Genomic DNA, 27,932 nt, shown 5'->3' with positions numbered 1-27,932 from the left:
TTTTGCTCTTGTTTAAATTTTATTATCATAGTTAGTAGTGATAAGCTGACAGAAACAGGCTAAGGAAGGGGAAACGTTTGAGATAAATAACTTCTTATGAACTGAAACACACGTGCACACTTGTGAGTTACCACCTCGCCCACATCCTGCCCTGCTGTACTGAAGAGTCCACAGAACACTGTAAGCAGCCGATCCCTGGATCTGGGCCCAGGACCCCGCTGTGGGAAGTCTCCGGGGTGATGTCAGGCTAGATAACCAGCTTCTCCACACTCAGCGTACTTGTGGTTTCATCCTCTTCATTTGACCCAAAGTATCCCGGGAGATCCAGCATCCGCTGCTCTGCCTCGGTGAGGCCGAAGGACGTATTGTCGTAGAAGGCGAACTCCGGGTGGGCGGGGAAGCTCTGACACTTGTCTTTTCTGCCCTGAGAAGGACTCAGAGGGCTGACCCTCTGGTAACCATCTTTGGGCGCCGGCGGGGAAGGCTGCTTCCTTGAGACACTCCTGTGACTGGGGGACGGCCCCCTCCGAGCCCGGGGAGGCTCCGGTCTCTCACCTGCCCCCACGAATCCGGCCTGGCGATCCCCCAGGTCCGGTTTTCTTGGGGGCGGTCCCAGGGAGTGGGGTTTGGGGAGAGGGCTTAAGGGACCACTGGCCCCCGCTGCCCCTGGGCCATGGTCCCGTTTCTCCGGGAACAGGGCAGTGCCTCGACTCGGAGGCCGGCCTCGTTCTCCGGCCTGGTCCCAGGTCCGGGCCCTGGGGCCATGGGCGGGGGTCGGCCGAGGAGTCAGTGTGGACAGGCTCCTCTCCCGGAACGGCCGGGCCTGCCTGGCCTCGTGGAAGCTCGCCGTCCTGCGGAAGTGGGACCCCCGGGAGTGGCTCCTCACCTGCGACTTGCGGAGGAGGGTCTGGCTGGGGCTGACGGCGCAGCTGGCCGCCGAGAATGGATGGTCCAGCCGAGAGGGGGGCCTGTCTCCAGTGCCCACCGCGGGGGGGTGCTCCAGGAACGGGGATTTGATACGAAACTTGCCAGCCGCAACTTCCTCGGGGCTCTCGGACCCTCCGGGGGATGCTGCTGCTGCTGCTGCGGCGGCGGCGGCATCGATGGCCGTGTCCGTCAGGGGGCTCTGGGACACGTGGTACACCTTGGTGGTCTCCGTCAGGCCTTTCTTCTTCATCTCCTTCAGCTGCTGCTGGGCCAGGCGGTAGCTGAACAGGGGCGGGATGATCTTCTGGGCGTTGGCCTGGAAGCTCTCGCTCCCCGAGGCCTCGTCATCGGGGGGCGCTGGCACGCTCCGCCGGTAGGTCAGCGGGATGCCTGGGTCCCCGGGGCTCCCCGCCGGCCCATCACCCGCATCCGAGAAGCTGCCGCGCGGCTCGCTCAGCTCACATATGTTCTCCTCGTCGGAGTTCTTCCGGCAGCCGGGCCCGTGCAGTGAGTTGTGGCGGGCGGGCGTGCTGCACTTGGGGGCGCGGCCCAGCTTCCGCCAGAGCGTGATGAGCACGGTGGCCACGATGATGAACAGGCACAGGGATATGCCAGTGACCGTCACGACGTTGTTGGACTTCACGGGAGCCTGGGGCTGGAGAGGAGATGGGCTGGATGGTTGGAAAGCTACCAAAAAAAAAAAAAAGAACAAATGCATCCTCTGGTATGGTTCTCTCTGCATGGGTCTAAGGTCTCTGGGTGGCTTGCTCTAATTATCTAGCAGTTAAAGTGAAATAAACAAGGACTAGGACTTCTGGTCGTGCATATTTCTACAGACAACTTAAGTCAAACGGAAAAAGAGAGACTGGTAGAAAGAAGTGCGGTGACCAGATGGGCCACATCAGGGTGACTCCTGGGCACATTCAGTGTCTGCTGACACTTGAACCCAAATTTCTACATAGAAGCCTCAGGAGGAGCGTTTCAAGGTAAAAAAATCAAGGTTTTTCACTTAAGGTAAGGTAAATAAGGGTTTCCCCGATGGCTCAGTGGTAAAGAATCTGTGTGCAATGCAAGAGACTTAGGAGATGTGGGTTCAATCCCTAAGTGGGGAAGATCCCCTGGAGGAGGAAACGGCAACCCACTCCAGTATTCTTGCCTGAAAAACTCCTTGGACAGAGGAGCCTGGTGGGCTATAGTCCAAAGGGTTGCAGAGAGTTGGACACAACTGAGCACTGGGCTGCGGCTGCGGCTGTTAAGTTGCTTCAGTTGTGTCCTACTCTGTGCAACCCCATAGATGGCAGCCCACTAGGCTCCCCCATCCCTGGGATTCTCCAGGCAAGACCACTGGAGTGGGTTGCCATTTCCTTCTCCAATGCATGAAAGTAAAAAGTGAAAGTGAAGTCGCTCAGTCGTGTCTGACTCTTTGCGACCCCATGGACTGCAGCCTACCAGGCTCCTCCGTCCATGGGATTTTCCAGGCAAGAGTACTGGAGTGGGGTGCCATCGCCTTCTCCGCAACTGAGCACTAGAGAGAGGTGAACATGGGATATCGACAGTTAAATGTACCTTTGAGATGAATGTTGGAAAATTTTCAGTAACACTTGAAGTGCAAAGTAATTTAGGCAGGTTGCAGCTACATGTGCACATCTCAAGAGAAATTAGTAGGTGAAAATAGGTCTTTTGGCAATATATTACAACTCAATTTTTCTCTCCCGTGTCCGGGAACTGCCTTTCCTAGGTACTGGAGCCTCTGTTTTCCCACTTCTGCTTTCTTAGCTCTCTTATCTCCTCCCTCCCTTCCATGTGGTGCTGATTTTCCTCCTTCTTCCCTGGTCTCTCAGTCTGGTGTGTCCCACGGTCATCAGAATGTTTCACCAAGACTCAGACGCCACTTGGGACCTCAGCCTGTACTGCCGCTAAAGTACCCAGGAACCTGAGACCACCCAGTTCCACCCGGCAGGACCTCTCTTTCAACTCTTAGGCCACTGTCCATCATTTAAGCCCTTCCAGTCACCTGTTCCCTCTTTTTTTTTTTAAACTAATTAATGTGGCGTGCTGTGATTCATGGGGTCGCAAAGAGTCGGATACGACTGAGCGACTGAACTGAACTGGACTGAGTTAATGTATGTATCAGGAGCAATCAGGGTCTTGCAAGTTGTGATCATGCAGAGCCATTAATCATGAATCATTTGAGCTCCAATCACCACATTCTATTCTGCCCTCCAAAAGGGGGAACAGGTAAGGATTAGCCTACCAGATGATTTTTTAAATTTATTTTTAATTGGAGGGTAATTGCTTCACCACAACGCTGTGCTGGTTTTGTCCGGTGTCTCTCTTCCTCAGTCTTACCCCCAGCTCCGTGAGTCATCTCCTGGACCCATCCCCAATGCTCCCCTCCCCTTTCCACTGCACCCTATGAGACACCTATAGCCAAAGACCTCACCATCCAGAAACTTTCCACAAAACACTGTTTGTCTCCTTGCCTGACCTGAGGATGGGCCCTCCCGCAGGGCACAGCCTCCTCCACCCACTCTTGGGTGGGAGCTTTGTTAGCAGAGCCAGCGGCAGGGCGTGTCCCTCAGCCTCCTCATCCCTGGCTGCCATCTCAACCAACTCTTTCACCTCCGTGTACAAGTTCTACTCTTCTGATGCCCATGTCCATCCACCCAGACACCCCGCTACCTCTCCTCAACTCTTGTCATCTCCCCACTTCCAGGCAGTCATCAGTCAGCGGTACCCAGGTCCAGTCTCCCTCACCATCCCAGAGCTGGGACCCATCCATGCAGTTGGCAGCAACAGAATCCTAAGTTTCATCGGGATGCTCCCCTCTCCACGCTTGCCACATCCAGACTTGGTAAATCCTCTCCTCTGCATCCCACTGCCTTGGGTCACTGACAAACTCTTTTAACAGGCCTCCCTGCAGCCATTCCTGCCCCTTCTGATTTCTACTCCACACTGCAGCAGAAAGAGCCCTCTACAGCACAGGTCCAATCTTTCAAGGGCCCTCAGGATCTGGCTTGTCCAGCCTCAGTGTGTGTGTGTGTGTGTGTGTGTGTGTGTGTGTGTGTTTTGCAACACTATGCGGCTTACAACATCTTAGTTCCCTGACCAGGGATTGAACCCAGGCCCTTGGCAGTGAAAGCACTGAGTCCTAACCACTGGACTGCCAGGGAATCCCCCTGTCCAGCCTCATTTTTATCCCTCCTTCCTGACACTGTCCTCCAGCCACATCAAACTGTTGTCAGTTCTCTGGGTTTCTTAAGGTGCCCATCATTTGCCGAGCTTTCATCATTGCTCCCTTTGCTAAAACTCCCCTTCTCACCTAGTTCACCAGGTGACACTTATTCAGCTTTCAAACTTCAGCTCCCGTATCACTTCTTCCATGAACAGAGGTGTTCCTAGCCTGGATTGTCGCCAAGTATCCATAGCAAGCTGTGGATATCTTCTATTGTACTGGACGCTACACCTGCTTAGCACACCCATGTCTGCTAAGTTACTATATCATACGCCCCTTCCAGACAGAGAGACATGGCTTACCTATATATTTCCAACTCCAGTCAATAACTGGCACAGAGCTGGTACTCAATCAATGTTATATTCAGTAATTGATTCATTATTTTAAAGGTGGTAACAAAATGTTCAACATCCTATCTGATGGAATGTGGGTACATGGCAACTGGATCCACCCACTGCTGCGGCGAACAAGAAGGGCCAAATTAATGTAGAACCTCACTTAGACCTTGGCATAAAAACATCCTTTCAAAACCAAACAGAACTCTAGACTTTCAAACAAGTGAAAACAGTTGCATGATGAAAGACGTGTTTCCTGGATGATCAGGTCTTCGTCTGCAGACATGATCGGCTGCCCCGTCAGTGGCAAACGTACATGACAGACCTCTTAGCTGTCACCTTGGACTCTGGTTGGAATCCTTTAAAACCACAGCTGGAGAAAAGCCCCAGAGGTGCTGACCTCACCCATCTCTGCCTCATCTCGTCTTTCCCTGAAGTGAAGGAGAGCTTCCTGATGCTAAGCAGCCTGCAAACAGGTCTTTACACTTTGAAGGAGTGGAAAACAGCCTAAACCGCAAACAGAAACACTTGGGAGAAATGATCATTTTTATCCACATGAGCATTTATCTGAGGACCACTGACAGTAGAAGCAGGGGTGTCTGTAACACTTACCCTTTTTGCTAATTTATAATGCACAAATTTCTAGTTCCCACCCAGGATTAAAGAGATTAAGATGCCAAAACATGAAATAATACCACAGCCACAAAAACGGACTGCTAATTCCAGGATGCTTTTAGAAAGCTAGACTGACCTGTAATATATAGACGCAAAGTATTCAAGTTAGGGAGCTTAGGGTGAGGCCAGATCTAGTCCCTTGCTTTCTAGCTCTATGGTCTTGGGCAGGTGGCTTATCCTCTCTCTGCTACAAAGTTCATACCGGTATATGGAGATAACGATGGACCGACTTTATACATGCAAGGCACTTTAAAAAAATGCCTGGCAGCACCAAGCTCTCAAAATCTGAGCCCAGCATAAGAATCCTTGTCTTGTAGAATTATTATGAGTTTTGAGTGAGACATGTAGTAAATGGTTGCTATTGCTGTCGTTGCTAAAGGTGCAGTAGAAGTCAGGGGCAGTTGATTTTTACTTCATTTGAGTATCATGGAACTCTAGATGGAATAGCTTAACACAGCATGCCCTCCCAGAATGAAAAGCAAGAAGTTACACACAAGGAAGGAGCTATGGAGAGTAAGGGGACTTATAAAGCAAAGGATAGATGCAGAAGAAAGCCTTAGAAGACAGTATGAAACACAACTGGAGAAACAGATTTGGGGTGGGGCCCAGAGCTGATGAAAGAGGAGGGGAAAGCTGGGGCCTGGGAGGGAGCCTGTGTCTGAAGCTGTAATAGGAAAATCACAGAAGAGAGAATGGCCTTAGGATGCTGGAATAAAGGGAACAAGGCCTACAGCACGGGCTGCAAAGACGAGACAGCAGGATTTTGGAAGGTCACAGGTGGGGACACCGGTCAAGGTACTGCCAGATGCTGGTGGTTTGCTCAACAAGGTGCTCTGAGATCAAACACAGAAAACATCTAACTCCTCCAGGTCCCAAAGGGACAGGAACCGGGGGATGGTTTTCAACCTGGAGTTGGAGAATGGAAGAAGTCAGGACTGGAGAGGGGCCTCACCTAAGGGTCAGGACCAGAGCAAAGGCTGGTCAACTAAATGGAGAGCTGGCTGTGTCTCAGATGGGGGATAGTGTGTGCAAAGAGCAAAGATTCCCTTTTACTGTAACCTGTGGGAAATGAATGGGATTCAGCTCCATAAGCTGCGGCAAACCCAGCTGAGTGACCTGAGCACCCCACCACAGACCATCTACATCAAGTCCTCACTGAGCACCTGCTGGTGTGGGCCTTCGAGATGCTCAGGAGGATGAAGGACGGGCCAGTCTCCAGGTGATGGTAACGTGAAACGCCCCACCTTCTCTTCCTGGGCAGGGGAGTAAAGAATAAATATAGGGCCCTTCAGGGGATAAGGCAGGGCGTCTTGCCCCATTTTGGACAATTGATCTATATGGTTCCCTGGGACTTCTTGGAGATGAGGAGGAGAAAAACAATTTTTTAATGTTTCCCCACAGTTTTGATGGAGAGAAGTTAAAGGAGGGAGAAACAGCAAGAAATCTTGGGAAAAAATGATCATCCCTCCCATTTTTTGCATTTTTAAAAATGATTTTGTATGTCTGAACCTTTCATTTAGACCAATGTCCTTGTCATGTTCCCATTTTTGACAGTGTTAAGTCCCCGGTCATCTTGCTGGCAAGCCAGCCCCAGTGTAGACACACTGAGGGGCACAGAGTCTGGACAGTCAGCAGCAGCAACAATGCAGTTAAGTCTACTCCTGAACTCAGACTGGTGACTGCCAGGCAGGCCTGAGTGCAGCAGCCCCTCCAGGAGAGGCTCGGGCGGGAGGATGGATACCTACCAGCACAGTCCTCCAGGGAACACGGGGAGGTCTCCGAGGACATTCCGGGGCAGCCAGGTCGGGAGGGGGAGGAGGTCAGGCACACGCGGCGACGCTCTCTGACACCGTCCCCGCACGAGGCGCTACACTGGCTCCACGGCTGCCACAGCCCCCAAGTTTCTGCAAGGACACCGGCCAGGCTTTTAATACTAACTCACTTGGAGAATCAGAATGTCAGCACACCCAAAGGAAGTGGCAAAACTCAAATCTCAGGCCACGAAAAGTCAGTAACGCAGAACATTCCTAAAGATGGGCAAAGCTGGAATATTGCTGCTACCCTTACGAAAAGGAAAGTGACAATGTGAGTAGCTCACTTGTGTCTGACTCTGTGTGACCCCATGTGCCCACCAGGCTCCTCTGTCCCTGGGATTCTCCAGGCAAGAACACTGGAGTGGGTGGCCATTCCCTTCTCCAGAGGATCTTCCCGACCCAGAGATCAAACCCAAGTTCTCCTGCATTGCAGGCGGATTCTTTACCATCTGAGTCACCAAGGAAGCCTGTATAATTTATAAAATAGCAACCATTCTAGAACCCATCAGACAGCAAAGGTCACAGGACAACCAAATGGCCTGAATTATAAGGAAAGACAGACTCCTCCAAGGAAAGTCAGGATGCAAACATTATTTCCTGGGGCAGACGCCAGGCCTCACACAAACTGGTGAAAAGAAGTCATCTAAAAATGTAATGAAGGGGCTTCCCAGTTGGCTCAGTGGTGAAGAATCCACCTGCCAATGCAGGGTACATGGGTTTGATCCCTGGTCTGGGAAGATCCCACACTAGGCCTGTGAGCCACTACTACTGAGCCCACGTGCTGTAACTACTGAAGCCCGCACGCCCGAGAACCCGTGCTCCACAAGAGAAACCACTACAGTGAGAAGCCCAAGCAGAGCTTACCGCCATTGGAGAAGGTCCACACGCAGCAACGAAGACCCAGCAGGGCCGTAAGTTAATTAATTAAATTTAAAAAAAAATGTAACAAACTATCAGAGGCCTGGTGAAGGCTAATACAGAACCCCTGGGAGCCACACTACCCACGGGAGATTTATACCCACTGGCAGGCTCTTTGCCACCGAGCTCATCAGACGTTCACAAGGAGGTCTGAGGGCAGGTTCAAGACCGGAGAGAGCCTCCCTGAGGTGGAGGCCAAGGAGGGGAGGAGCAGCTTGTGGGAAAGACACAGACAGACCTCATCCAGATCCTCCTCTCCATCTGTCATCAAGAGCCCCAACCAGTAGGGACAGGCCGGGAAACCCCGTCACTCTAAGAGCACCAGCTGAGACCTAGTGCTGCCAAGGAATGGAAGAAGAAGAGAAAGCTTCACCCTTAGAGAGGAGACCCAGGGCCGAGACTAACATGGAGCATCTACCACTGGTGAGGGGCGGCATCATCACAAAGACCCCACGTGGTGATAATGTGAAACACAAATAATCTAAAGACCAACTAAGAGACAAAGACTGTGAGGTTGGATAAAAAAGCATAACCCAGGGACTTCCTGGTGGTCCAGTGGTTAAGATTCCACGCTTTCACTGCAGGGGGCACGAGTTCAATCCCTGATCAGAGAACTAAGACACCTGCATGCTGCCCAGCGTGGCCAAAAAAAAAACGACACAACTATATGCTGTTTAAAAGAAACACACTTTAAGTATAAATACAGAAACAGGTTCAAAGTAAGAGGATATAAGTTATACTTCATAAACATTAATGAAAAGAAAACTCAGTGGCTACATTAATATCAGACAAAGTAGACTGCAGAACAAGGAGTATTAGAAAGAAAGTGAAGTTGCTCAGTCGTGTCCAACTCTTTGCAACCCCATGGACTGTAGCCTACCAGGCTTCTCCGTCCATGGGATTTTCCAGGCAAGAGTACTGGAGTGGGATGCCATTTCCTTCTCCAGGGGCTCTTCCCAACCCAGGGATCAAACCTGGGTGTTCCGCATTGGAGGCAGACGCTTTTTACCCTCTGAGCCACCAGGGAAGCCTAGACTGCAGAACAAGGAGTATTACCAGGGACGAAGAGAGATGTTTACATAATGATAAAAGGGTCAATTCAGCAAGGAGACCTAACAACCCTAAATAGGGATACACCGAACACCAGAGGGCTTGCAAAAAGTCAAGATATCTGAGTGATTGAGCACGCATGCACTAACTTCAGAGCTTCAAAATACATACAGAACACATCCAACGCAGTCATTATTGATTGGCAAATGCAACCTTCTTCCCCAAGCATATATGTAATCACTGCCAGATAGAATAATTGAATAACCCCCTATAAATAATTATCCTACGTCCCTTCTCTATCAACACCCATCCAATCCCAAGATCTATCAGGTCATGCCCACACTAGGCACCAAAACATCCTGTGCATAAAAGTCTCTCTTCATCATTACAGACAAAAACTCATCATGCAGTCAAGGGTCTACAAAGCACTACAAAAACATAAGGAGAACATGCAGGGCAGATACATTCTCAGGAGAGCCAAGTGGTGCAATCCTTGGATGAGTCATGGAATATGAGTTCTTTACGGCAATTAAAAGTCTTGGATTTTCACAAGAGTGGGAGCATTACAAACCAGTATCCTGGACCAATGTCAAGTGAGGTGTGGTAATTATGTTCCATCCAGAGTTCCAACTGAACACAATATTGGTTCTGTGTCTCCCAGATTCACACTGCAGCTCCTCAAATGACTGAACAACAAGCCAGCTTTGTCCTCGAGCTTCAGAGCTGTCCAGACACTAAGCTTCCAATGCTTGTAAAGCTTTGGGAAGCTCCTAGGAAGTCTCTCTGAGCTAAAGTACTGTGATTTATTTCTGAAAAATCTCCTGGGAATTCCACTATTGTGACCTCTAAATGGCAAATTAAGTCAATGTATAGTTTATCCTTCTCTTGTGCTTGTATTAAGACTACAAAAGGTAGACTACAAAAGCCAAGAATCCTTTTGTTATTCTTTCTTAACTCTTCTACTTTATATGCGCTGTTTTCATTTTTAATCTCTAAGTCCCGTCCGACTCTTTTGGGACGCTATGGACTTGTAGCCTGCCAGGATCCTCTGTCCACGGGATTTCCAGTCAAGGACACTGGAGTAGGTTGCCATTCCCTTCTCCAGGGTATCTTCCCAAACCAGGAATCAAACCCAAATCTCTTGTATTGGCAGGCAGATTCTTTACCATTAAGCCACCAGGGAAGCCCACCCTTTATATTACATAGATATTATTTAAATATATAGTCATATGTCAAACCAAAACCAAAAATTCCATTAGTAGGAACCAGAAAAAAAAAAAATCAAAGTTCTGGTAAAAGCATGAATCTTAATGTCAAAAATCTCATTATGAAATGTGCTTTTTTCCTTTGAAAGTAAAATCAGGACCAGTAGGATCATTAGCCATTAGAAAAAAATAAACATTTAAACTAAGTTTTAGTTCTTAAACTTCTAAACCAAATTAATTGAACAGAAAATAAGAGAAATCACTCAAAGCAATAAACAAATTTAATCAGGCAAAATTTTTAATGCCTTAAATAACTCTATCTGTTCCCTAAAGATTTCTGTTAACACTGAAGAAAATACTTAGCAAAATGGGGACTGACTGGATAGCTATAATAAACGTGGTAGAAATGAAGAGTAAGATGACCAATTTTCTAAATAGTCTTCCTTCATGAATGACAGGCTGTTTGTTTTGTCCTGTTTAGATGTCTGTACATCATACTACATAGCAAACCTGTTTGGCCAGGATAAATGCTTTACAGGCCACTCTATAGGATATTAAATCTGAATGAGCAAAATGTGTTCAGAATAGGAAAAGGGAGATTTGTTTCCACTTCAAGCATATTTGAAGAGTAGGAAATCTTCACATTTGCAAGACATTTTGTCGAGTCTAATGTAACGAAACAAAACATGCTTATAAAAAAATTCAAGAGACTTTAGTGAGTAGCTAAGAGCAGCCATGGGAGAAAAGACTCTTGGGTCAGCAGTTCAGATTTTCTGAGCCTGACACAGGCTCATTTACATGAGACCACGCATGCTCATACCTGCGCCAGTGGGTTCCCAAGTGGGTAAGATGTCTTCAAGAGGGGGGGCGCAGCACAAGATGAACCAATGAGGTGAGGAGGAAAATACTGGAACTTTTTTTCAAAGAGTTTCCTATTACTTAATATCCAGATTGATAGATGACTGTATGGTAGGCAGCATATAATATCGGTAATATAGCAAATGCTGGACTGCCCTGGTGGTCCAGTGGTTAAGAATCTACCTGCCAATACAGGGGTCATGGGTTCGATCCTTGGTCCACGAAGATTCCACATGCCACAGGGCAACTAAGCCTGTGTCACACAATTACTGAGGCTGCACCCTAGAGCCTGTGCTCCGCAGGAGGGAAGCCGCTGCAGTGAGAAGCCTGTGCACTGCAACTAGAGAGCAGCCCCTAGGTGCCACAACTAGAGAAAGTCTGCACGTAGCAATGAAGACCTAGCACAGCCAAAAAGAAAGTGCTCAAGCCAGTCTAATCACCAGCAGTTTTTAAGCCATCAACCTAACCTTTCTATGCCTCCCTTTCTTTACCTATACAGTTGACAATAAAATAAACCTAACTCACACAATTATTGTAAGGATTAAATGGGCTAATATTCATAAAGCACCCAAAACAGCTCTTGGTGCCAAGTAATCACTGTATAAATGTGATTATGCCAAATGGTCACATAGGGCATGTCAGCTATTCTTAAAAAATCCCAAAGGAAGAGCAGGAGTTCCGCCAAGTGGAAGGGTTTACTGGTTCCTTCATTGTCAGAGAACTGCAGAGTATTAAAGCATCTAAGGGCCTGCTTATATTAAATCATATTTTCCAGTTTTAGGTAAACTAACTGGATGAGTAGTTTAAAAAGATTCTGGCAAAGAATTAAAGATGAAACAGTAATTAAGCACCTGCAAATAAACAACAATAACAGGAGGACAGTACTCCTGTTCTTGACAAAAGCTCTTGTCCAGTCACACTGGGAATGAAAAACAAGACCAACTAACCAATCAGAGAAAGAAGAAGACAGCCAACAGACTTAAATTATCAAGAAAACTATGTTCTGAATATTTACAATTTTTACTTGTCAAAAACACTATGTGACTCTGAATTTATACCCTCTATCAGTAATTCTCAATTTAGCCCTAAATATATGTATTACATATATATTTGCCTTGAGAAACAGGATCCATTATCCCTTATCTGACACCATTGGGGCAAATGAGCACAGAATTCAGAATTTCTCAATTTAGATTTTTGCATATTACTGCAGCACCTGTGCCTGATATTACTAACACTCCCCTCACAGCATCTCATAACCACACATATAACATTTCTGCAGAGAAACTCATAAACGTTCACACTAAGTAGGATAAATGAAGGTCGCAAATAATCATTTTTGACATTATCCTGTTCCTGTAAATTAGTATGTACATGTTTAAGGTCCTAAGACATATTTGGAAAAACAGACAAACATGTCAAACCCATTTTCCCTTTTCAAAAGGAACTAATGGGAAATTCATTGTGCATCAGTGAGTCACAGCTCACGGTGGGCTCAATGAGGGGCGGGGGAGGGGTTCCTGAATGATGCCATTTGGCAACAAGGACAGTCTTTACTGGTCAGAGCCAGCAATTTAAAAGGAAAGGGAAAAGAACTTGATTTATTCATTAACTTTTATACTAGAAACACAAAGGCATCGAGTTTCCATCACTAGCATAAATTTCCTCGACCAGCCAAGCAAAGCCCTGCTGGGTTGCCACACACAAGAGAGAGAATCTGAGGTTTCCAGGATCGTTTAGCCCCTCAAGGTTCTCCTTCCAGCCCTAATGCCCGATTGTGTCTAGTGGCTGCAGCCCCAGAGGGAACCCTGAGCACCCTCAGCCTGGACACAGAGCTCTACTCCCTGTTCTGCCCACCCCCGACCCCAGGGTCTTCCGTCTGCTGCTGGGAGGGACTCAGTCTTTAGGCACCAGTGGAGGAGTCAGCGGGAAGCCCCACAGCTGGGAGAACGAACCAACGTGGAGACCTCCTGCTCCCAAGGTCTTTCATCAAGTGGCCTGAACTCCTCTGCCTGGCCATGGTTTGTTTCCACTGTGTGTGTGCTCAGTCGCTCAGTCGTGTCCAACTCTTTGCAACCCCATGGACTGTAGCCCAGCCTCCTCTGTCTGTGGGATTTCCCAAGCAAGAATACTGGAGTGGGTTGCCATTTCCTTCTCCCCTGACCCAGGGATTGAACCCGAGTCTCTTACGTTTCCTGCAATGGCAGGCAGGTTCTTTACCACTAGGGCCACCTGGGAAGCCCTTGCTTCCATTAAATTCAGTCAATTAAAATTTTTTTTCCTCTCTTAGCAACTTCTTTTGAAACGGCAACCACATCTTGAATGATTAAATTAACATAATTGTTTTTCCACTGACACCTAGCTGAGACCTGTCACAACAGAGTACAACTTTCCCTTTACTAAATATGTACTGAGCACCTGTTAATGTGCCAGGTATATGAAGTGGGCCAAAGATCATAAATAGCTTCATGGCAGCACAAGTCGGCTTTTGTCGCCAAATGAGCTTCTGTAACCTGGAGTTCAGGGAGGTGTGGAAATGTGGGATAAAGACACTGAACAAGCAGTGACCGAGGGATAAATGCCATGAAGGAGGGTCTAAGGATGCTGCGCCAGTTTATACCAGGGAGTTTACCGAGCCTGGGATCAAGGAAGAGTACCCAGGAGGAGACTTGGGGGATGGGTTAATGTAACCAAGTGAAGGTGGGCAGAAGGGTACCCAGTCTCCAGCCCATGGATGGGGACTGTAGGGGGTGGGGGGCAGCTGGCCATGGAGGGAGCATGGATGCTCATCCTCATAGGCGAGGTGTCAAGTGAGGTGACTGACAAGTTTCAAGCAAGAGAATAGCCCTCAGTCGACCTGAATTTTCAATAATCCCTCTCTGGCTGCTTTGAGAGAATGAAGCGGACGAGGGAAAAACAATTAGGGATCTATTAAAAGAGCCCAAGTGGGGGGCTTCCCAGATGGTGCTAGTGGTAAAGAACCCGCCTCCCAGTGCAGGAGATGAGATGTGGGTTCGATCCCGGGGTGGGGAAAATCCCCTGGAGGAGGGCATGGCAACCCACTCCAGCATTCTTGCCTGGAGAATCCCATGGACAGAGGAGCCTGGCGGGCTACAGCCCATGGGGTCACAGGGTTGTACAGGATGGAAGCACCTGAACACACACACACTGGGAACTAAGATCCCACAAGCCGCACAGCACAGCCAAAAACAGAGTCCAGCGGGGAGATGATGGAGGCTTAAAGCAAGGGGTGTCTGTGGAAATGAAGAGACACGGAGAGATTCAGGGATTCTTTGAAGAGACAAAATCCATAGGACCTAGTGATTAGTTCATAGGAGGTGAAGAAGAGGAAGGCTCCTGAGTTTGGGGTTCAAATAATGAAATGGTGGAGTCTCGTACTGAGGAGCAGTGTTGGGGGGTAAGCTGATGAGTCCAATTCCTCGCTGCTTTTGAGGGGCCTGGAAGACATCTGGGGACAACAGCTGTTCAGCTCTTGGATGCAGGTGAGAGACGCTAGCCTGGAGCCATCAGCAACAGGACAGCAATCACCTAGCAACTGTGAGAAGAATGAAAAAACGCAGAGGTTCCGATAGAAGATGCAGAAGGCCAAATAGAAGACTCAGAAGTCCGAGGCTTAAGGGATGCGATGGGTATAGAACAGGCTGGCAAAGGAAGGAAAGCCAGGGAGGTAGGAGGCAAACAAGGCGAGTGTGATGTCACAGAATCAAGGTCAACGAAGACACCGACGAGAAGCATCCCAGGTTTGGGGACCTAGAAGTCATTCACTGGCTGCTTTAATGAGAGCATTTGCAGGGCAGGCGTGAGAGACAGGAGTGGGCTGCAAAGTGAACGGGGGTGAGGAAGTAAACCCCAAAGTACAGGTGCCTTTTTCAAGACCCAGGGCTACACAAGGAAGACGAGAGAAAGACGGTGTGTTCTGGGGAGAATGCAGAGGCGAGGGGCAAGTTTGTTTTGTTCTCAGATGAGACGACTAAGGACATCTCAAAGTGGATGCGGATGAGCCAGTAAAGAAGGGACAGTTAGAGACAGAGGAGAGGAGGGTAATCACGATTAACAGAAGGTTCCAGAGACAGCAGAGGGGCTGGGATCCCCAGGGCAGGGGAGGGCTGACCTCGCACTGGAGGAATGACGCTGCTTCTCTGGGGACAGCAAAGGAGAGGACAGGACGGCTGCCTGCAGGCTTATGGGGATCTCGGTAGGTGAGTGAGAAGGCACACCCCTGATGGCTTCCAGCTGCTCTGTGTGGCTGCGTGAGCTCTGGGGGTGAGGCAGGGGTGGGGGTGAGGACAGGGGAGGGCCAACAGAGCAGAGCAGAACAGCAGGGGCGCGAGCAGGAGGGGGTGGTACGCTGGGTCCGGCAGGAGAGGAGGCACGTGCACCCCTAGCGGCCCTGCTCCGCCTGGGTGCAGAGGGCAGCGGCAGGGGCATCAGGACAACGAGGCAGGGGCGTTTGGGGTATTGGTAGAGGAGTTGTCAAAGGAACAGGCCGCAGAACGTAAGCTAGAGAGGTAACCACAAGCAGGGACGCGCCAGCGGTAGGGACGGAGTCACAAGCATCCCTCAGGAGAAGTAAGCACAACTGCAGCAAGAAACACGTGCGGCACCGAAGATCCTCAGAGGCCTGGGCCATCAGGGGGCACAGGGCCTAGTGGGAAAGTAGATAAGGGAATGTGTATGTATCAGGAACATTTCTGCTGGATTAACCTCTTGCCAAGACCAGGCCTGCACCCAGGAAAAGGGAAAGAAATGCAAAGAGGAGCCTGGGGCCTGGGTGGAACCATAATAACCCTACTTCTTTGTGCAAAGAATTAAGAATCTGAAGACGTTTCTAGAAATCTGGCTGTGAACTCTCACTAAAGAAGCATCATTCTTATAACAAGGGACTCATGACAGCAAAGAGACAACCTTGAAGACACTTTCTAGAAGAAACACAACACTACTCACTACAATTTGGGATTTAGCTGTGAATCCTGACTTGCCATATGATGTAGTAACATAATATTTAAATACATACAAAAGGATGAAACTAGAACATTCTCTAAAACCATACACAAAAATAAACTCAAAATGGATTAAAGACCTAAATGTAAGACAGGCTACTGTAAAATGCTTAGAGGAAAATACAGGCAGAACAGTCTTTGATATAAATTTCAGTAATATCTTTTTGGATCCACCTCCTAGTGTAGTGAAAATATAAACAAAAATAAACAAATGGGACCCAATTAAGCTTAAAAGCTTTTTCACAGCAAAGGAAACCATAAACAAAATGAAAAACAACCCACAGAATGGGAGAAAATATTTGCAAATGAAGCAACTGTCTCCAAAATATACAAATCACTCATGTAGCTCAATATCAAACAAACAACCCAATCAAAAAAGTGGGCAGAAAATCAAAATAGACATTTCTCCGAGGAAGACATAGAGATAACCAATAAACACATGAAAAGATGCTCAATATCACTAATTATTAGAGAAACGCAAACCTAAACTTCAATGAGGTTATCACTTCACACCTGTCAGAATGGTTATCATCAAAAAATCTACAAATAATAAACGCTGGAGAGGGTGCAGGGAAATCCTCCTACACTGTTGGTGGAAACATAAATTAGTACAACCACTAGGGAGAACTGTATGGAGATTCCTTAAAAAACTAAAACTAGAACTACCATGTGACCCAGCAATCACACTCCAGGGCATATATGTGGAGCAAACTATAATTCAAAAGATATATGCACCCCTAAGTTCATGCAGCACTGTTCACAACAGCCAAGACGTGAAAGCAACCTAAATGTCCATCAGCAGAGAGATGAATAAAAAGATGTGCTCATGTAAACCAGCCAGTTCTAAAGAAAATAAACCCTGAATACTCATTGGAAGGACTGATGCTGAAGTTGAAGCTTGGATACTTTGGCCACCTGATGCAAAGAGCCAACTCACTAGAAAAGACCCTGATTCTGGGAATGACTGAAGGTAAAAGGAGAAGGCAGCAGAGGTTGAGATGGTTGGATAGCATCAACAATTCAACGGACATGAACTCGGGCAATCTCTGGGAGATAAGTGAGAGACAGAGAGCCCTGGTGTGCTGCAGTCCATGGGGTCACAAAGAGTTAGACATGACTTAGTGACTGAACAACAGTAACAGTATATATACAATGGAATACTACTCAGCCGCAAAAAAAGAATGAAATAATGCCATTTGCAGCAACATGGACGGACCTAGAGATTATCATCCTAAACGAAGTAAATCCAGAGAAAGACAAGCATCATATAATCTCACTTATATGTGGAATCTAAAAAAAATGATACAAATAAACTTACTTACAAAGCAGAAAACAGACCTACCAACTTTTAAAACAAACTTATGGTTACTAAAGTGGAAAGGTGGCAGGAGGATAAATTAGAAGGTTGGGATTAACATGTACACACTATATATAAAAAAGATGATCAATAAGACCCTACTGCATAGCACAGGGAACTCAGTATTCTTTAATAACCTGTATGGGAAAAGAATCTGAAAAAGAATAGAGATAAACATACATACATAGCTGATTTATTTTGCTGTACACTTGAACCTAACACAATATTGTAAATCAGCTATCCAATATAAAATAAAAGGACAAACATACCTAAAAAATAAAATACAGTGTAGTAATAGCTGAAGTTTATCAGTGCTTCCTACATGCCAGGCACCATGCTAAGAAATGTACACACTGATTTTCCTTAATTCTCACAACTCTCCGAGGCAGATACTCTTATTATCCCCATTTTATTGATGGGGAAGCTGAGACCTACAGCAGTTAGCAGTGAGCTGGGTATGCTTTCCAATATTTTTCATTTTTCAGATAAGGATGTTAACATCATTTGGAACACTACGAGGAGTGAACCATAAAAATGATGGCAGTTGATAGAACATTCAGGTATGACCTAAATTAAATCCCTTATGACTATACAGTGGAAGTGAGAAATAGATTTAAGGGACTAGATCTGATAGATAAAGTGCCTGATGAACTATGGACGGCGGTTTGTGACACTGTACAGGAGACAGGGATCAAGACCATCCCCAAGAAAAAGAAATGAAAAAAAGCAAAATGGCTGTCTGAGGAGGCCTTACAAATAGAGAAGAAAAGCAAAAAAAGCAAAAAAAAAAAGAAGCAAAAAGCAAAGGAGAAAAGGAAAGATATACCCATTTGAATGCAGAGTTCCAAAGAACAGCATGGAGAGATAAGAAAGCTTTCCTCAGCGATCAATACAAAGAAATAGAGGAAAACAACAGAATGGGAAAGACTAGAGATCTCTTCAAGAAAATTAGAGATACCAAGGGAACATTTCATGAAAAGATGGGCGCAATAAAGGACAGAAATGGTATGGACCTAACAGAAGCAGAAGATATTAAGAGGTGGCAAGAATACACAGAAGAACTGTACAAAAAGATCTTCAAGACGTAGATAATCACGAAGGTGTGATCACTTGCACTCACCTAGAGCCAGACATCCTGGAATGTGAAGTCAAGTGGGCCTTAGGAAACATCACTATGAACAAAGCTAGTGGAGGTGATGGAATTCCAGTTGACTTATTTCAAATCTTAAAAGATGATGCCGTGAAACTACTGCACTCAATATGTATGTCAGCAAATTTGGAAAACTCAGCAGTGATCACAGGACTGGAAAAGGTCAGTTTTCATTCCAATCCCAAAGAAAGGCAATGCCAAAGAATGCTCAAACTACCACACAATTGCACTCATCTCACACACTAGTAAAGTAATGCTCAAAATTCTCTAAGCCAGGCTTCAGCAATACTCGTGAACCGTGAACTTCCATATGTTCAAGCTGGTTTTAGAAAAGGCAGAGGAACCAGAGATCAAATTGCCAACATCCGTTGGATCATCGAAAAAGCAAGAGTTCCAGAAAAACATCTATTTTTGTTTTATTGACTATGCCAAAGCCTTTGGCTGTGTGGATTACAATAAACTGTGGAAAATTCTGATAGAGATGGGAATACCAGACCACCTGACCTGCATCTTGAGAAACCTGTATGTAGGTCAGGAAGTAACAGTTAGAACTCGACATGGAACAAGAGACTGGTTCCAAATCAGAAAAGGAGCATGTCAAGCCTGTATATTGTCACCCTGCTTATTTAACTTCTATGCAGAGTACATCATGAGAAACGCTGGGCTGGAAGAAGCACAAGCTGGAATCAAGATTGCCGGGAGAAATATCAATAACCTCAGATATGCAGATGACACCATCCTTATGGCAGAAAGTGAAGAAGAACTAAAGAGCCTCTTGATGAAAGTGAAAGAGGAGAGTGAAAGAGCTAGCTTAAAGCTCAGCATTCAGAAAACGAAGATCATGGCATCCGGTCCCATCACTTCATGGCAAATAGATGGGGGAACAGTGGAAACAGTGGCTGACTTTATTTTTCTGGGCTCCAAAATCACTGCAGATGGTGACTGCAGCCATGAAATTAGAAGACACTTACTCCTTGGAAGGAAAGTTATGACCAACCTAGACAGCATATTAAAAAGCAGAGACATTACTTTGCCAACAAAGGTCCGTCTAGTCAAGGCTATGGTTTTTACAGTAGTCATGTATGGATGTGAGAGTTGGACTATAAAGAAAGCTGAGTGCAGAAGAATTGATGCTTTTGAACTGTGGTGTTGGAGAAGACTCTTGTAAGTCCCTTGGACTGCAAGGAGATCCAACTAGTCCATCCTAAAGGAGATCAGTCCTGAGTGTTCATTGGAAGGACTGATGTTGAAGCTGAAACTCCAATACTTTGGCCACCTGATGTGAAGAGCTGACTCATTTGAAAAGACCATGATGCTAGGAAAGATTGAGGGCAGGAGGAGAAGGGGATGACGGAGGATGAGATGGTTGGATGCCATCACTGACACAATGGACATGGGTTTGCGTGGACTCTGGGAATTGGTGATGGACAGGGAGGCCTGGAGTGCTATGGTTCATGGGGTCGCAGAGTCGGACATGACTGAGTGCCTGTACTGAAGTTCATAGAAAATCAAGTTCATCTAATTTCAAAAGAATAATTTTGATTGCATGAAGATACCAATTTCATTAAAAGAAAAAAACGGTTTTAAAATCGCAATACCAACCTATACTTCTCCGAATTAGCATGCACTCCTTCTCCTTTGCAGAAAACTGGCTTTGGCTTGAAACGCCAAAGTCAAAGCAGTATTTATTCCTCCCCATGTCAAACAAAGTGCAGTTGAATACTGTTCTCCTCTCTCCCAAGGCCAGGCTGTTTTCAGCCAGCCGATTGGTCCTCTCCCCGGGGAGTCTGGGGGCTTCCTTGAAGACGGCGATCACCCCTTGGACGAAGATGCAAGGTGGAGGCAGCACCGTGACCTCCACCCCGGCCTCGCAGGTGAGCTCCGGCTCCATCACCAGTTTGTACCCAAATTTCTGGGCCAGGTCAATGGGGCCTGTGGACATAATGACGGAGTCTCGGCCCAGCAGCTTCAGCACCACGGTGACCGTGACATAGGCTTCCGGCCCCACAGGGGGGCAATCAAACTCAACCCACTGGCCTTGAGCGAGCTCCACCCTCTTGCTGGCCCTAATCTCCAGTGGCAGGGCCTGACCCGCCCTCGCCTCCGGGAGGCTGTTGGTGAAGGTGACCTCCAACAAGATGTCGGGCTTGTCCCCGGGGAACGGGCACAGTGGTTGACTGGTGAAAAGGCCCACCTGGAAGGTGCCTTCGGCCGCCATGGACGTCCTGCTCAGGTCAACGTGGAAGACGGGCCATTCCACCTTGAGAAAGGCGCTCCTCTCCCTCGGGGGGACCGGGAGGCTGCTGTTTGTCGCTTCCCGGGTCATCACGAACCAGTAGTCGCCTGCCTCCTTGAAGTAGAAGCACTCAAACTCGAGGGTCCCCTGGGACTGGTTGGTCAGGAGGTATTTGGTGGTAAGAGTCTGGTTGGAGCTGGCCTCCACCAGCAGGACAGAGACATTCCTCAGCGTCCCGTTGGCACCATGGAAATCCACCGTCACTGTGCTGTTGCTTAGTGCTACATGGCCCGGCTCCCCCAGCACGAGATACTCAGCCTCTCCAAGAACTGAAAGGAAATGGTCATAGTGAGTTTTAAAAAGGGACATCTGAGTGGCAGTACTGATGACATCGATGAAAACAGCATTTTAGACACAGGAGAAGTTTGAACTGAGCAAAGGATGACATAAAATGATGTTGAGTGCTAACCCTGGGAGCTGGGCCCTGAGCCTCTTCCATTCTAAAATGGCTCAGGTCCTTCATCTCCATCTTTCATGATTCTCATTCAAAATAACGAATGGATACTCTGAATTCTCAACAGTCAACAATGGAATCTATCCGTGAAGAAAACCTAATAAGGCAAGAGTAACAGTTGACAATTCTCATGATAAAAATCCAACACTTCACTTTGCCCACTTTAGTCATACTGTAGTATTTAGGTATTTGCAGGAAATAGGTTTACAGTGAGGGCTTCCCCAGTGGTAAAGAATCCATCTGCAACGCTGGAGACACAGGAGGTGCAGGTTTGATTCCTGGGTCAGGAAGATCCCCTGGAGGAGGGCATGGCTACCCACTCCAGCACTCTTGACTGGAGAATCACATGGACAGAGGAGCCTGGCGGGCTACAGTCCATAGGGTTGCCAAGAGTCGGACATGACTGAAGTGACTTAGCATGTGCATGCACACACACACACACATCCACAAGTTTACGGTGAAGTGAAAGAAAGCCTGATTTAAATGGCAGAATATGAAGTACTCTAGATTACTTAACATGGACGATTCTAAATATACAGTTGATGCTTGAACAACACGGGTTTGAACTGCAAGGGTCCACTTACGCCCAGATTTGTTCCAACAATAAATAGTAACTAGATGATCTGCGGTTGGCTGAATCTGCAAATGCAAACAGCAGTTATGGAGGGCCAACTATTAGTTATATCAGGATTTTCCACTGTGCAGAGGATCAGACTCCTTAAACCCCACGTTGTCCAATGATCAGCTGTACCTGTAAGTTACTGCTTTCTGACATTCAAGACAAGTGTGTGAGTATTTTTACCAATAAAGAAACTGCCTTTCGTTTGTATAAGGCAGAAATTTTTAGATGAATAAGAAATGTTGACATTCTATCCTACATGGATTAATCCAGGGGACAGAGTGAATATTCATGGAATAGCTAAGCATGTCCTTGGTGATTTTAATGACATTATAGTAACAGGCCTAGACAAGATAGATGACTACTAGCCCAAAAGTATCACTTAGTTTAGGATAATCATATCTTTTTTTAAAAAAGAGACCCACTGGAGCAGCTGAAGTAAAAAGCAGAAAGAACACAGACACACAAGAATCCTTGTTTCTATTTTGAACCCTATCCAAATACATACCAAAAGAGACGGAATTTGGCAATACAACAATCAACTGGCCTGTGGCTAGGGTAAGAAGCATTCTAGATTTAAGAAAGTGCAGGGCCCTTTGGTTTGAAAAACGACATGTGTAAGTAGGAATTTGTAAGTCTTCTTATATATACATGATAATAAAATATATTAATATAATAACAATAATTACATATGTCATATATGCCCAAAGGACCTCACTGTGTTGTCTGGGCTGGTAGTCCTTAAATACATTCAATCTATAGCAGAGACTGACATAGTATTGTAAATCAACTATACATCAATACAAAATAAATTAAATTCACTTGGCTATACAGCAGAAAACAATCAACACTGTAAATCAACAATACGCCAATAAAATTTTTTTTAAAAAAGAAAAAGTAGACTATTCAAGGATATTAAAAAATGAAATTATTTTTATTAGAATCAGCACATGAAATACTGTCACATGTGGGTTTGTTTTGATCGCCTCAGCACTTCACTCATTTCTTATTTAAGATAAGGGGAAATAAAATGTATAAAACTCGGATAGATCTGGACACTTGAAAGACCATAATAGTTTTTTTTTCATCAACATACAAATTGAGGAATACTCCCTGTTGGATGAAGGTGACTCAGGGTTAAGGAAGGCGGTCGCTTTTGATGCAGCTTCTGTGCGGGTTCAGAGCTGACCTCCAGTGCTCACTGCAGCCCAAGGAAGGAGTAAGGACTGAGAACAAAGCTTGTATTCATTTGCATCCGATGGGGCAGAATGGTTCTGTGATGCATTTTTAGACTGAGAAGCACACCACACTTAGTTAATTAATGAAAACCTATTGTCAAGGATACGGTTACCACAGAGGCAGATCAGATTCTAATTTGCTGGGCAGCTAGTCAATGAAAGAGACACACATGTCCCTTTGGAAATGGACAGGAAAGAGACAACTGATGAATCTCAACAGCAGCAGAAAGAAGGTGTGTACTGAACAGGGAACTTGGCTGCTTTACACTTGAACTCTAGTTTCTACAGGCAAGAATATATTCTCATTTAGAAAACTACAATTGGTCATACCATAAACTGACTACTACAGTTCAGTTTTCTCCATTCATTCATTTCCTCTCTCCCATTCCTTTAAAGGAACTGGTGTCTCAATATAAACATATGGATTTCAAAAGAAATCTAACTGGTAATGGTCTGTTTTGATCAATTTCAAATGGAGAAGGGGATAAAACCCCACATATATGAAAATACCTCCATTTTTAGTAGCAGCCTTTGCACTCAACTTTTATGCTTTATTTTCTGCTCAATCAACTTTTTTATGTGCCGGTAAAATATTCTGTTCTCAACAATAACAAACATCCTTGCAGACTATTTAAAGAGAAATTTTTGATGTCTTTATCTTTATGAAACAAAGTACCCTTTTATAGTTTTTTGTATAAGGCTGTTAGATGCAGAGCAATGTTTTCCCCAGTGGCTCAGTGGTAAAGAATCTACCTGCAATGCAGGAGACGCAGATTCGATCCCTGGGTTGGGAAGATCCCCTGGAGAAGGAAATAGCAACCCACTCCAGACTTCTTGCCTGGAGAATCCCATGGACAGAGGAGTCTGGTAGGCTACAGTCCATGGGGTCGCACAGAGTCAGATACAACTGAAGCAACTGAGCATACACGAGTATGCACAAAAGACTTTAAAAGAAATGAATCCCAGGGACCTCCCTGGCGGTCAAGCAGTTAAGACTCAGTGTTTCCACTGCAGGGGGTGTGGGTTCAATCCGTGGTTGGGGAACTAAGATCCCACATGCTTTGAGACACAGTGAAAACAAAACAATAAACAAAAATAAAACTAAAAAACAGTACACACACAAATGTATAATACCGAAACACTAGGAAATCAAAGTGAGGGCAACATGTTTGTCTCCAACTTGTGAAATGTGAGTTTAAAAAAAAAAAAAACTTTAAAAATTTATTTTAAATGAAATTTGATTTAATAATGCAGAACCTTAAGAGAACCTAGGGTTGCAAGAATCATGGTTTAAAAGGCACTGAACTGGAGTCCCTGCCCTGCCTCCTTCATAGAGAGGCATCAACATTCATGCATTTAAAAACCTCCCATTTCTGTTTCTTCACTGAGACCCACAGCATAAGTACACTCAACACTTACCATAGTCACAGAGCACCACCAGCAATAGATTTGAAAAGTCTTTCAACGTTTGTTTCATTCTGATCAGCAAAATCCCAGGTCTTTGGTCTCCTCATGTCCTTTCTCACATCCGAATTGTGGAGTCTTCTTTCAAAAACACCTGCAAGGAAAACCGCAAAGAAATACTGGCTCTGTTCAATGTGATTCATAAAATAGTAACCCTGAGATGACAAGACCATTCTAAGAAGTCAGACTTCCTAGTTAATACTGAGAAGAAAACAGGAAGGACATTACTGTTGCCCCCAGGGAAATGATCGGTCATTATACACGTTCCTTTCCTTTCGTTATAGCTCACCTGCTAAGAACATTTAGGTCTGCCCACAGCAAGGCTTTCTCCGCAAAACTCCATGTCTTTTATCTTTACAGCAGACCCTTACGTGGACAGTTGGTTGCTCTCTGCTTAATTTTATTGAAGCTCATAGCCAACCTTGATAATATATCTTCGCACATTTATATGCATGGCATAGAAGGCTAACCAACTGACTAACATTTTGCCAAATTTTTGCATCTGTTGTGTAGACCCTCCCTGCTTCCACAAACGGACTTATATTAACATTGTCTGTCTTACACAATTGGTGTGTTATCTGGATTGCTCCATTTCTTAATGCCTAGGAGCTATATCAAAATTATTAAGCCTTAAAAAAAAAAAGGTACTCAGATTATTGCAATTACATGTGAACTTCATGTGGCCCTGACTTCCCTTGGTTAGGGCATTCTAAAGACAAAACAGCTATCATCTTTGGCAGCCTTCCAATACTTGTTGCTGCTGGCTGGCATGCATCAGGAGATGTATGATTTCAGGCAGCAATCTTCCCAGACCACCTAGGAGGGCAGGGAAGACCTTGATGGCCCGTGGTTCAGAATGATTTGTGAGAAGTGGCACTTTGATATAAACACACTATTACACAACAGAATGAGATGCAGGGCATTTAAGAGCCAGTTTTTTTCATACTTGAGTCTAGGAAACTATTGGATACTAAACATTACCAAATAGATATTTTTCTTAATGTCTACATTCCCCCCTATTGTGCACAGTTAATCTAGTTTTAGTAAGTTTTTAAAAAGCATATTATATTCAAAATATATGTATGTCACATCCCTTCAGATAAGGCAGGAATTAAGGGAATTAAGAAGACTGATTGAAATAATCAGAAATTTGGTGGAAAGGAAACAGGTCTGTCTCTATTATCTTTCTCTCTGTAGGAGCTGGTTGAGCAAAAGGAAATGCTGAACTTCCTCAAGGAGAAGCAGAGATATAAAGTGTAATTATGCAGACAATTAGGGCTCTCGCCCTCTCCAAAAACAACCAAAAAAGAAAATTCAGTTTTGTTGGAATAAGGCATAGATTTGACCCAATCCTTTCCTTTAACATGAATTGGGAAACCTGGCCAAAGACAGCAGATGAGCATCACCGCATCTCTGGGGCAAGCGTGGGCACACAGGGCAATTAAAATGCTTCCTTTAAGTCACTGATACTCAGTAACCCAGGTAAGAAAGAAACAAGCAATCTCTGGCCCCCAAAAGTGGAACTGACTCCTCCCAAATTGCTTGTTTCCGCATGACAAACAGGCTTCCTTGGTGGCTCAGATGGTAAAGAATCCACTGGCAATGCAAGAGACCTGGGTTTGATTCCTGGGTTGGCAAGATCCCCTGGAGAAAGGAATGGCTACCCACTACAGTCTTCTTGCCTGGGAAATCCTATGGACAGAGGAGCCTGGCGGGCTAGTTCACTGGGTCCCAAAGAATCGGCCAGCAACTGAGCAACTAACACTTCACTTCACCATGCCATGACAAACATTTTCAAAGAAGTTCTTAACCACAACTGATTTTCTGATTATAACACATTTTCTTTCTTATGAAAAAGATCAGTAAAATGGGATAGTGATAATCGATATTTAGAGCTATATGGAAATGGAATTATAAAATAATCCAGGCTATCTGAAACCAGGCTGTTTTATTTTATAAAACATAATATGGTTTGCATACTATGGATTTTTAAAAAATACTCTCAAGCTTTTGAAAATAAATCCTGATTTTTTCATTAATATGAAGATGTTAACAGAGCACCCCAGAATATCATGGAATGATGGGTTTAAAAAAGCATTACTTTTTTTTTTTTTTTTTTAAAGAAAATAGCGAGCTTCTTTAATTTGTTTTAAACCTTGCTTATTTTCTTTCAACAGGTGTTCCCAATACCATGACTGGCTACTTACAGTGTTTGGCTTGATAATCGTTTTTTGAGAAAATAAGAACGTGTGCATCCTTTATACACATTTAAAGAAAAAAAACTTATGTAGAGCATTCACATACAGAAATGTTTAGAGACATTCTAAACATAGCAGCTACAGGGTAGGGGCATATTCTCAGTGGCTAATGACATGACGCAGAACTCCGATCCCAGTACTTTGCTGAAATCTGCTAAGATAAACGCTTATCTGCCCCCCTAGGGCGTCTTCAGAACTCAGAAAAAGACACTGAATTACGCTGAGGTTCATGAGACCAATGACTTAGGAAAGAATAAAAGGAAAAGTGATTCTATCCCTTCTGACAAACGTGCACACGCTCGTCTGTACGTCTAATGATATTTATTAACAGGAAATCCCTAAACTCCAGCAGGGTGCATTTATGTATTCGTCCGAGTCGGCGGTGCCTGGTCGCCGCGTCCACCCAGCTTTTCCCAGGCCCGCAAGTCAAGGTCACGCTTGGAAATCTAAGGCGGCCGGTGTCCTCAGCCCAAAGTCCTCCTAAAACGGCACGTATCTCATACTGCTTGTATCCCAGAAAGGATTTCTTTCTGGAAAGACGCAAGCCAGTTCTGAAACGCAGAATATCCCAGACGCTGATTTTCAAGGGTCCCAAACTGTCCGGACTCAACGCCCATCTATCTGCGGTCAGCCTGGGTTCCTCGGCCACGCCTGCGCCAGGTGCAGGTTGAAGTCGGGACTCGGAGAGGCGGAGACGACACTTTTTATCGCGCGTCCCCGGGGCTGAGCCCCGGGGAGCCAGGGTCACGGACTGGGTGCATGGAGGGGGCAGTACCGTCCACCTGCGCGTTCCGGCGGCGGGGAGTTGGGCAGCAGGGTGCCGGGAGCCTCCGGGAACCCCGCGGCGAGGGCGCACCCCAGGTCGCTACCAGAAGGTCCCGCTTACCTCTGGGATGGCCGGCGGGACGGCGAGGCGGGCGGAGGGCGAGCGACTTCACGGGCGGCGAGGTAGCTGGCGGAGCATCCCGCGTCCCGGGACTGTGCCCGGGGCAGCCGCGCCGCTCCCGCAGCCCCGCCCGGGACCGCCCCCGACGGCGCGGGGAGGGCGGCACCCGGCG

General features: G+C 46.0%; 1 protein-coding gene and 1 non-coding gene across 4 annotated transcripts; both read right to left on the bottom strand.

Annotated features, from left to right (window-relative positions):
* Positions 1–27,871, bottom strand: THSD1 (thrombospondin type 1 domain containing 1). 3 transcript variants are annotated; one of them, XM_086329228.1, is made up of 5 exons: positions 27,761–27,871; positions 24,572–24,710; positions 20,148–21,110; positions 6,918–7,076; positions 1–1,614 (listed from the first exon to the last, which is right to left on the bottom strand). In XM_086329228.1, the coding sequence occupies exons 2-5, from the start codon at positions 24,627–24,629 to the stop codon at positions 248–250; spliced, it is 2,547 nt and encodes an 848-aa protein (XP_086185354.1). In that variant the 5' UTR covers positions 24,630–24,710; positions 27,761–27,871; the 3' UTR covers positions 1–247. The 3 variants fall into 3 exon arrangements, with proteins under 3 accessions (XP_086185354.1, XP_086185355.1, XP_086185356.1); XM_086329229.1 differs by lacking the exon at positions 6,918–7,076; XM_086329230.1 differs by lacking the exon at positions 20,148–21,110.
* LOC147361509 (U8 small nucleolar RNA) lies at positions 3,057–3,188 on the bottom strand. The gene has a single exon (XR_015138528.1). It is a non-coding gene; the product is annotated as a U8 small nucleolar RNA (small nucleolar RNA).
* Positions 27,872–27,932: the final 61 nt, after the last annotated feature.

This window comes from Bos grunniens, chromosome 12 (assembly GCF_055505025.1).
Source record: "Bos grunniens cultivar Pamir isolate PY7600 chromosome 12, Bosgru_T2T1.0, whole genome shotgun sequence".
Taxonomy (NCBI): Eukaryota; Metazoa; Chordata; class Mammalia; order Artiodactyla; family Bovidae; genus Bos; species Bos grunniens.
This window is presented reverse-complemented; position numbering and strand designations above follow the sequence as displayed.